This window comes from Cebus imitator, unplaced genomic scaffold (assembly GCF_001604975.1).
Source record: "Cebus imitator isolate Cc_AM_T3 unplaced genomic scaffold, Cebus_imitator-1.0 Scaffold218, whole genome shotgun sequence".
Taxonomy (NCBI): domain Eukaryota; kingdom Metazoa; phylum Chordata; class Mammalia; order Primates; family Cebidae; genus Cebus; species Cebus imitator.
Window position 1 is genome coordinate 45,632 of NW_016107533.1, and position 11,798 is coordinate 57,429.

Here is an 11,798-nt window from a genome sequence, read left to right on the forward strand (position 1 = left end):
TAGAGACAGGGTTTCACCATGTTGACCAGGATGGTCTTGATCTCTTGACCTCGTGATCCACCCGCCTCGGCCTCCCAAAGTGCTGGGATTACAGGCGTGAGCCACCGCGCCCGGCCTACTCCAGTATTTTAATCACATTTCTTCACCAATTTAACAGATCAAGTAGAATTCATTATTATTATATTGATCAAGATGAAGATTACTTTTAGAAAAGTTTTATTCACTCTTATCTCCCTTCCCTTTCTACCCATACCAATACCACACACATGTAAATTATTATTTCTCTACTAAAAATAAAACAGCTCAGAGGAATAGGGAAAGAACTGGCAATGAAGTATTTCATTTAATAGTCAGTTATTCTCTTTGGCATGGCTAAGACAAAATGTGGCTTCAGTTTCCCTTGACTAGAAAGGCCATTCATTGAACTGCTTCGATAGGCTAAAATGGGTTTTAAAGAAATTATGATACAGCACTTAAAAATAATGTGATAGATATATGCATTCTAACCAAAGTGAAGAAAATAATTGAGTGATTATATTTTACAGGTCTTTCCACTCTACTTTTGGTTTGAGTCCACAAAATCCACCTGTATTCTCATTATACTATAATCATAATAATCACAAATAATCTACCATTATTGGAAGTGCTGTCAAAGGGACAGTGAGTCTGGCCAGCCCTACAGGAGAGTAGTTTAAATCTTATCATCAAATCTGCCTAAACATCAGCATTATTTACTTATACTTTACTCTTTAAAGGAACTTAAAATTATTCATGTTTTGACTGTAGACTCATCAAAAGTAATAATGTTGATGAAATTGGCATTATAGTAATAGCCCCTACAATTATTCCACATACAATCAATGGTACAGGCAAAAATAAATAGCAAAAATAGATTATCCTATATAATTTTTCGACTCTATTTCTTTGCCATAGGAAAAAAATCAATGAAAATATACTAGCATAAGTTTAAAAACACAGATTAATGTTCAATTTAACGTCACGCTTGCTAATTATGCACTGCAGTGTTACATATAAGCTTTAAAATTTTTGAACAAAGGCAGCTCAGTTGATATATTGAACCTGAAAGACTCATTGTTTCAGTCTCATATTGGTAGATTAATGAGCTGTGAGGAAGTTGTAATTTATACCAAATGAAGGTGTATGGTATGTATACAAAGGAAAGGCTGACTAAAGATTCTACTTGGAGCCTATCTTCCCAGGCACAAAAAGCCTTTGTGGTTTCTACAGTTGATAAGAGTTAAAAGTGACCTTTTACTTTTCTAAGAAGTTATTCATATGCATGGGAGAAGATAAAGGCAAAATGTGGTTCAATATGACAACTCCACTACTTGTGTTCTATAGAAAAATAATTATACTTTGGCCTCTTTACTTGAATTGATCCATTCTCTCTACTAAGTGTATTCCATTCCTTCTGCAATAAAGTTTCAAATTATCTGCCTTTGCATGCTGAAAAAGGTAGAGCCCATTAGAATTTATTGTTTCTGAAAGCAGATGTCATCAAAACTCAGAGTTAAGCAGATGAATGAGCTTTCAGTGATATAAATTATATTAAAGTTTCACTGTCATCATGAACTCAAATTATCCAGACTTTATCTATTAATATCAAATTCTGTAATTCTCCTAAATGTTCATTGTTTTCATGATAACTGGATATGAGCTCTTCTTTGTATACAATTTCTTTGTAAAATATAGTTATCTACAACACTAGGTGCAACATTCACTTAATAAAGTTGACAACAATACAATAACAAATGATAGAAAAGAAGGTATGTATTCTAACCACTTTGTCCTCCTTTGGGAAAGCATCCAAGGAAGCAGAGTAGAGAAAGAAGAAAAAGAAGAGAAAAACAAAAATGAGCCATGTATTAATAGATTGGTTTTAAGAAAACAATTATGTGTTTCTTCAAAGTATTAAAGCACAGCTATTTTGAAAAGTAACTGTTTACCTAAAAAAACAGTCATTGTTAATCCTTCATTGAAAATGCACACATTATGCGTCGTGCTGTATGTTAGATACAAGAGTTAGGCACAATAATTTCCCAAATTTTGACAACTTGGATTAGTAAATCTAGATTTAAAATATTCTTCATAAAGAAGGTTAATTCACTACCACACATAGCCTACCTATAATTGAAAAATAGTTTATTAAAATGCATGAAATTGTATGAATAATTTTGTCAAATTATTGTTAAAATATTCATAGTCACAATTTGGGAAAATCTAAGAATGAGAAATATTTGTAATAAATAAATATGGTTAGACAAGTATGTTGACTATTTTAGCTATAAATTATTCCACAGACAATAACTGTGATACACATTTTAACATTATGTCATAGGAAAAAAACAACTTTATACAATGTTTTTGTCTTGTGCTCCAACTGAAATCTCTTAAGATGTGTGCCTTCTTTTATTTTGTTCCTTTAAATATTTTTTCCAAGATTGGTTGAGTTTAGTAAAGTTGAACTACACTAGGCCTGAGTGTCCTCTCCAAAGCCTAAGTACCTCCTAGCTCAATTTTCTTTAAACACCCTCTCCTTTTTAAAACCTGATATCTTTAATATATCAATCATTAACTTTATTGCTATTGGCTTGTCTCAAACCTATAACAGGAAGTTAAAAGCATTTAACAGTTATAGGTGCTTAGCTAGCACTAGCAGTCAGCTGATCTGCGCCTCATTGTTCACTGCTAGTATATTTTCAAACTGAACAGTGTCCTTACCACATGGGTTGTTAAGTATTTTGATGTTGCCTCCAAGTTTTACCTGTAAGAATTTATTTCAGTATAGTGTATTAAAGATCACCATAGAAGGAGAAGTTAACAAATAGATCTTGTGTACTTTCTATGGGCCAGATACCACCTTAATATCCAAGCTTGTTTTAGAAAGCCTGTAAGGTAGCATGTGAGGATTTCCTGCAACAAATTACTGAGGAGAGAAAAAGAAAACTTACGCAGTCATAAGAATGGGACCCTAAAGAAAGATTAAATATAGATATTATAAAGACCTATATTTTAATTATTTTTATTTAATTTTCATCACAATCATACAAGGTAAATATTACTGTCCAGTTTTCATAGGTAAAGAAACTGTTCAGAGAAGTTCATTATCTTCCTAAGCCACAGAGATAGTAACAGTCTCATCTTAAAGTATAAGATGGCCGGGCGCGGTGGCTCAAGCCTGTAATCCCAGCACTTTGGGAGGTCGAGGCTGGTGGATCACGAGGTCAAGAGATCGAGACCATCCTGGTCAACATGGTGAAACCCCGTCTCTACTAAAAATACAAAAAATTAGCTGGGCATGGTGGCGCGTGCCTGTAGTCCCAGCTACTCAGGAGGCTGAGGCAGGAGAATTGCCTGAACCCAGGAGGCGGAGGTTGCGATGAGCCGAGATCGCGCCATTGCACTCCAGCCTGGGTAACGAGAGCGAAACTCCGTCTCAAAAAAAAAAAAAAAAAGTATGAGATATATTTGTCAGCCAGGTGCGGTGGCTCACACCTGTAATCCCAACACTTTGGGAGGCCGAGGCGGGCAGATCACCTGAGGTCAGGAGTTCAAGATCAGCGTGGTCAATATGGAGAAACCCTGTCTCTACTAAAAATACAGAAGTTATTACAGGTAATGGGCACCTGTAATCCCAGCTACTTGGGAGGCTGAGGTGGGAGAATCACTTGAACCCTGGAGGTGGAGGTTGCAGCAAGCCAAGTGCCACTGCACTCCAACCTGGGTGACAGAGTGAGACTCTGTCTAATAAAATAAAATAAAATAAAGATTATTCATCATACTCAGTGCCTTAAGTTCACTGGAATAAATCTTAGAATATCTGACTTATAACTTAACTAGACTACCAAAGAATACAATGTTGATTTAGAGATTTGTTTTAATTTTAACCATAATGTGCAACTTAGGAAAATATCAAGAGGGCTTAAAAATTTCATGTTATTTTTAAACATCACTTAGTATTATATTATAATCTATTAACGATTAGATAATGTCACAAATTCTTTACAGGAACACTGGGAATTTTTTAGCTATGTAATTGTAACTGTTCCACATTAAGCTGCAGGTCTATATCAAAGAAAATTCACCCAGATTTCCCTATAAATAATTATACTGCACTATTTTAGAGAATACGATAAAAGTACAACATTAAAATATAACTAAATATTTATTAGAATTACTCTAGTGTTTCATAAATAATAATATTGGTTCCTACCATATTAGCATCTTAAATCTTCAAAAATTGCATTTATTTAAAGTACTGGCATAACAGGAGTAGCTCTTATTTAAGGCAAATAAGAGAACATCATCAGGTGAGAATATATCTGATAGAGAAGAAAATGAGAAGTGCAAATCTCAAAATTTAGAAAAGGTCTAGTTTGACATAGTCTTCAAATATCTAAACAATTTCCATGAGATAAGTGCGACACTAGTTATTTCTTTAACATGTCAGTAAATCTGAATTTACTCTCAAAGAGGCTAATCCTTGCTTAATATAAGACATTCATTTATTTGGAATTTTGCGTGCATTCAGTCTGAACACTAACATTACAGAAATTAAAAGTAGTTAACTTTTTGAAAAGAACTGGTTATAACTTTCAAGAGTTTTATAATTCATGATAATATTAAATCTACATTAACTATATTTTTTTAAAAAATAAATGTATTCTCATAGGTAATCTGTTGGTTTTGAATTGGAATCATCTATTGAGAAACACACATAAAGTATGTTTTTAGGAATTATTTTCACCAATATTCCACTAAGAACATGAACAAAATGAGGCAGGTTCATATTAATGTGTATATTTATACACATGCCTGCTTTCTAAGATGTATGTGTTCTCATTCCTGGAAGGCATATGATTTTTATCCACATTCACAGCTCCCCTTATGTTCATGGAATACTCACGTTGCTCGACCGTAGAGACACACGGCCTCCGCAGCGTGCACAGAACTTGGTGCGACAGTAGGAGCAAAGATGGCCGCACCCATCAGCAAACTTTGTTTTATGACAGATTCCACAGGTTGGAGCATCATCTTTGTGCTCGCCCTGGTAACGCCGTGCTTCTTCCCCTATTTTTCTCACTTGTTCCTTATAGCTTTCAAACTGTTGATGCAATCTCCTAGGCAAAAGAGAAAATGGTAGCAAACTAAGTAAATGATGGGAGACAAAAACAAGAACAAACAAAACAAGAAATTTTTCCTAACAAAAAGGAAGAATAGCTATTTGAACTAAGGCAAAACATACAAAGCTATTTACCCCACTAACTGTACCGTCAAACGTAGGATATGTATTAGCATGATTCCATAATCCCAGTTTTGCTTTTTAGCACTGAACCATGTGTATGCAGAATCTATATAAGCACTGTTTGTCCCCAGAGGTGAAATTCTAGTATCTACTCCATGCCTCTGTTTCTTTCGTATTTTTAAAAATATTTTAACTGAGAGCTCAACACTTTACAACTACAATCACGTGTGCATATAACTGAAACAAAAATTACACAAAATATTTAGCCTACATACATATGATGTACTCTAATATTTTCTAACATATTCTAAATTTAATACTGAATATCATTCAAAAATAAGTTTGTCACAATAAATTGATTCCATGAGCCAGTATTTGAGCATAATGCATACTTTAAAAATCATGCTCAAATACTGGCTCATGGAATCAATTTACTGTGACAAACATTTTTGAATGATATTCAGTATTAAATTTAGAATATGATAGAATAGCCTGTCCTGTTGGAATTATAAGAAAATTTTAGATAATGTTGTCTCTGAAATGGAATCAATTATGCCTTTTCTAAATCAGTATTAGTGATCTGGAAAAATAACACCCTGAAAAAACATTTGTAATTGTTATGCTGATAAATCTGGATAATATACTAAAATCCTTTCAGGAGAACAAAATAATAAATATAGCTAATACAAAAAAATATTGTTTTAGACTATGTTGCTGCAAAATCTGTCCTCTACAAAATAGCTTCCTTTGCCCCCATTCCTGAAGGCTACTTATCTATTTGGCATCAAGTATCTAATTTAGTACAGTACACAGAATGTTAGCTTATCCATTATATTTGAGCTCCCAGTTCTTCCAGTTTACATTAAAAATTCTAAATCCTACCTTGTAGATATGCAGATTTTTACATAGTCCAGTTTTTCATTATCTTAATCAGGTAATATCCATGAAGCTTGCTAGCAACCACTCCTGATTAACTATTGACTGTGGGGACAACTAAAGCTATCTAGTGAAACTTCCCATTTGAATGTTCGCATTTAATGTAATTAAAGTCTCCTCCCATTGCCATCAGTTCAAATTCCAATCTTAAATCACTATAAATAGAACACAAGGACATCCAGTGAATCCTAAAATCCTAAAACCCAGTGAAAGGATGTCTTGATTTTGAAAATGAGAACTGAGGGTTGTCTTAAGCCTAGCCAATAGTCATTGGCTATTTCGCCAAAAGAAGAACTCTTGCTCAAATTCATCTGGGTATCTGAGCCAGTTTTCTGGATTTGAGTATTCCTTAGGACACAGAATACACAGATGCTATTGTTAATTCAGCAGTCAGTTCGATGTTCTCCATCTAAGATAACTGTGGGGAACTGATACTCCCTGGAAATAGAATCAAATAACTTAGGTCCAGGTACTGCAGTGTTTGAGGTACTGAGATTTCACTATATTTTCTTTTAATCTTAATAGCTCTTAAGCAGAACTTCTTTGATTACTTTAAAAATTCTCAAATTCCTTTCCTGCTTTGCCACTTGACACCTTTTCTATTTAGTTCCAATAGTTAAAGCAAAAATCCAAGCACTGGCATATACGAGTCTAGTTTAGGATCTGAAATATTTCCCAATGTAAAGGTGAGCTAATTTCCCTTCATAAAGGAATATATGTGATATTTCATTTAATGACTGCAAGATTATCTGGTGAATTTATTGAAGAGTATTTAATACATTCAATTTTTTATACTTTAATTATAATTAATCTAGGGTCAAGTTGGTAGAAAACAAGTATGGACATTTGTTATTTCAAAAGTTATCATGCAAAATGGCACTGGCAATCTTCTTCCACCAAAGAAAATAATTATTAAGGGATAGGAGCAAGGAAATACCTCTAATCAAAGAAACTCTAAGCATAAAGAGAGTGCATAATAAATATTTATTGTGAGAACCACCACATAAAATATATTTAAGTAAATATAAATGAGAAGGAGAAAGCCAGGCTAAGGAAAAAGTTTCCCTATAAACTTATTCCAAAATATAGAACATAATGCAGTTTGGGTATTGGCAAACTTTTCAGAAAAAGATCAGATTGTAAATATTTTATACTTTGAGGGTCGTGTAGTTACTTTTGCAACTGCTCAATTCTGCTGTAGTAGGAAAGTAGCCACAGATAGTATGTAAATGAATGAATGTAAATATGCTCCAATGAAACTTTATTTACAAAAATAGATGATACTCTAGATTTTGCCCATACAGCAGTTTGTCAGCTCCTGATTAGTATATGTTTTATGCTAAGATATAATGGTTTGAAAACTGAAGCTTCTTTGTGTTTTTAAATTCAAACATAAAGGAATTTTATAGGGCTCAATCAAAAGGGAATCTATTTCAGGAAACCTTTGCATGATATATAGATGCAGGGCACTGAGCACTGAGATAAAACCTTACTCTACGGCAGTCTCATAACATTTCATTTGGGTCACTGATAGACCAGCTAATATTTTTATTATGTATTTTTACTATTTCTGTACATAAAACCTCTCTTCTACCAAACAGTAAACAGTATTAGAAATGAACAGTTTAGCAAATAGTTCAGACATAAGCTTCCTTAGTAGCAGCCAATACACATATTTGCTGAATGGAAAATTTATGCATATACATATTATTTTTCTTAGCTCATTTTGAGGAAAAAAACATAAAATTTACAAACAAGTTCATATTGAGGACAAAATATCCTAATACACCCTACTTCACAAAACACTAAAAATTCTGGGTGTGATATTTAAAATAATAGCTTATAATATATGTTTGAGCTGGAGAGGAAGTATGCAAAATTCTCAAAGGACAAAAATGAAAGAGAAGCAGTAATTCCGAAAAATAACATATCTCTAAAGCAGAAGCCTAGGAACGTGTACTGAGGCTCGGTAATTAAGGAATAGGAGCAAGGAAATATCTCTAACCAAAGAAACTCTAAGCATAAAGAGAGTGCATAATAAAAATTGTTAAAACTGACCAAGAACTTCAGTTTTAACTCTTGTACACGTGATTGAAAATAAAATTTGAGTTAGGTATTCACCAAAAATAACTGAAATACAGTGCATGATATCCAAACCAGTAGCAGAAAAAATATGGAATGAGAAAAAAGTTAATCCAAAAGAAGATAAGAATTAAAATAAATAAATATATAAACATAGACAAAGCAGAACAATTAAATATTACAATAGGAGATGGTAAAAAAAACTAACACATGAGGAATCACAAGTGTTACACGTCACAAGCAGCATCATCAAATACAAAGATCATCACATTAGATTTTACAAATCTAGCTAAATGAAGTTTTGAAGAGACATACCCAAAATAAAAAGGCACAGAATGTTTGAAATAAAAGGATAGAAAAAAGGTAACCTAGGGAATATTAACAGAAACAGACAAGCAGACAAACAAAAGCTGATATAGAACTGAGATTAAAAAGCATTACTACAGAGGGTATTAAAAATGCTACTATTAAAAAGCATTCATTTTAGTTTGTACATGACAATGATCAACTTAATTGCGTATAACATACACATATCTATCCAGTAGATTAAACTCACTTGTTAATCTTGCTGTTGACTTCAGTGTGTACGTGTATAAAAATGCGTATATATACCTCAAAAGTACTAAACTTGTTTTATTTCTTAAGCTGGCAGGTGAGGGGTTATGTGATGTACATTTTATTTTTTCTTTACACATTACATATATGTTATATAATACTATTTTGTATGTATAAATGATTTACTATTGGAAAGAAAAAAGTTCTATCTCATCAAATAGCATTATATAACAAATGAGGGCTACATAGAATTGAAAAGATTGATGTGTTTGACAGCATTGAAACCTACGAAATAATTGACCAACCATGTCATGTAATTTATTTTAAAAAGACATACATATATTTAACCACATACGGTAACAATGTGAAGCAGATATTATTATGATATCATCCATTTTATTGATAAGGAATCTGATTATTGTCTAGGGCATTGCTTTTACTTTCTGCCTGAATATATATTGTAAATTCACATTCTTTATGTCTTATGTTTAGCTTATAAAAATGATAATAATTATGGATTAAGCTTGAAAATTAAAATGTTTGCGGAATCACTAATATGTCAACTATCAAGCAACGTCATCCTCTGATTGTGGCTATTTGATGACACAAAAAGCTTTGAAAAAACAAAATCTATGCTGAGGAGCTCATGCCATGAACGTCTACAAAGCTCTTACTCTTACTTAATAATATTTCCATTCGTTTTTCAACTCCTTCATATTATTTACTCCCAAACTTTGTTTTCTCAAATTCACTTCAAGCTACTATGTCCTCTTAAAAGACTCAAAATACTCTTTGATGATTTGTGAACCTTTTATGGGTGTACTAAGCACTCATGCATTTTAGCCTGTGAGGTCTCTTGGTGGTGACAGGTGGACAAGCAGCAATTGTTCCTTCTTTAGTTGGCCATGGCAAGTGAGTTGGTTAGATGAGACTTCTCCACTGAGGTATGACAGTAAGTTCTCTAGCTTCTCACTTTCTCCATGGGGGATCTTGGAGTAAGTCCTAAGGAAGACAGCCAAGAGTGGACAGTGACTTTCTCCCAAAGGGACATACCTAAGTGGCCTGGGGCAGCTTTTCACCAAGTGCTTCATCCCAAAGCTTATGAGGCCATTCACACAGGCATCATTCCAAACTCTAGCAGTAATCACATCCTTCTGAATGCTGGCCCATGGTGACCTGTACCCATCTATGGCCTCCTCTCACTTGTTTTAGAAATTCCTTTTTAGTTTCAGCAGCAGGCCACGTTTAAACTACTAGTATATACATCCCAGTGGGGAGTATAATGAGAGAAGAAAGAGCTTGCTTTTCCTCAGCCTAGATCTGTCATACATCTTCACATATTTTTCTTTCTGGGTTTCTTCCTTAAGTTACAGATAGGATTCCATTGTTCTGCTCTGGAAGAAAAGGTCCAACTCAGGTCTCTGTCAACTTCTCCAACTTATTTCCCAGTGTGCTCCCCATTTTACAAGTAGATATTATGGAATGAGGGAAGGAGGGAAGGAAGAGAGGAAGGGAGAAAAGGAAGAAGGGAGCGAGGGAGAAAGGACAGCCTTCCTTACTCCTACATCCATAAAATCTACCTATTCCATAACATGCACTACTCTTAAATTGTTCTGTTCAAATACAACCTTAACGCCCTCTTCTCAATTCATATTCCTCTTACATTACTCTGATATCTCATGCTGTCAAGAGGCTGTCCTCATAATAAAATATGCCTTTGGAACCAAGATACGGGTAGTGAAACCATAAACAGCATATTTATTTTTTACATTTGATGTTTTAATGCTTTAATCTATATCAAATTTGTGACAGTGTTCTAGTATGAATAATAAATGGAAATACATATTTTATTATATGGTCTTACAGTAAATGTGGGACTGCAAATGTGAAATCTTTTTGTGAAATTTATTTGTACACTTCAATTTTAGAATTAACTATATATTCTTATTGATTAGTGAGGTTGACAAAATATATGATCACAAATCACAGATTTAAATTATCTACATGGAAAATGGAGAGCGTTATAAAATGCACAATACTATCAAAATAAAAGCATTGATATTGAAATGGTTTTTATCTTGGGATATTATTTTTTCCATTGTTTCACCATATAATAGTAGTGGCATTATTTTAATAATTGTACATTCAACTCAAGAAACTCTAAAATTCAATTTGTAACAAGTTGTTTGGGTGATTAATGGTATGTATTTTGAAAGAAACAAAGATAAGTGTCTAAAAAACTAAATATCATTCTGTAACTGTCTGAAAAGCTAAATATCATGCTATAAATAAAAAATAAATAATTTTAACAAGCAACTATTGATGATGTTTGTACAAATTAATAAGTATTTGTTGAATGAGTAAATGGTAATAGTGGAATGTAGAGAAATCTTTCTAATTACCACAGTACTTCACATTCTTCTGTTTTGTATTTTTTCTTCTCCTGTTCCCAAAGTAGTGAGAATCTAGCAGAAAATTCTACCTTTCTTCCTGGCTTTACTTTATGAAGTCCAGGCAAATAGAACTAGATTTTTCCAGAGGAGAAAAGAATGGAAGCTATTGTTTTAAAGTTTCAAAACTCCAAGTGGCAGGTTCTGAAAGCAGGTGAGGGCTTTCTCTGAGATAAAAGAAGGTCAAAAGCCAGGATAGTTTGCATGTACTACTCCCAAATGGAGGATTGCGTTGGTATATATATACAACGGCAGAAGGACACGGGTGCTGAAAACAAGAAGCATGGTCTCTGTTTCCCTTCTCACCCTTGGCACAGAAAACAGATCAGTACCATCATGTGTTCCCCTCATCAGCCTTAGCCCATGGGCACCACCAAGGCCTTATGAAGTTAGTGACATGCATATTAGAGACAGGAGAGTTGTTCTGAGAATGATGGGTCAATTAAGAGCCTCCAAAACCATGGGGTTGTCCAAGAGGGACCCCTAATAATGACTGGCATTCAACGTTT

The 11,798-nt window shown here is 33.6% G+C and overlaps 1 protein-coding gene across 2 annotated transcripts in view; it reads right to left on the minus strand.

Annotated features, from left to right (window-relative positions):
• Positions 1-127: 127 nt before the first annotated feature.
• The window catches only part of RIMS1 (regulating synaptic membrane exocytosis 1), a 216,182-nt gene continuing 204,511 nt past the window's right edge, over positions 128-11,798 (minus strand). For both annotated transcript variants that reach the window (XM_017549399.2, XM_017549397.2), the window contains 2 exons: positions 4,928-5,141; positions 128-1,813 (listed from right to left, as the gene is read on the minus strand). In XM_017549399.2, the coding sequence (XP_017404888.1) occupies positions 1,739-1,813; positions 4,928-5,141 (289 nt within the window). In that variant the 3' untranslated portion in view covers positions 128-1,738. The remainder of the gene's footprint in view (positions 1,814-4,927; positions 5,142-11,798) is intronic.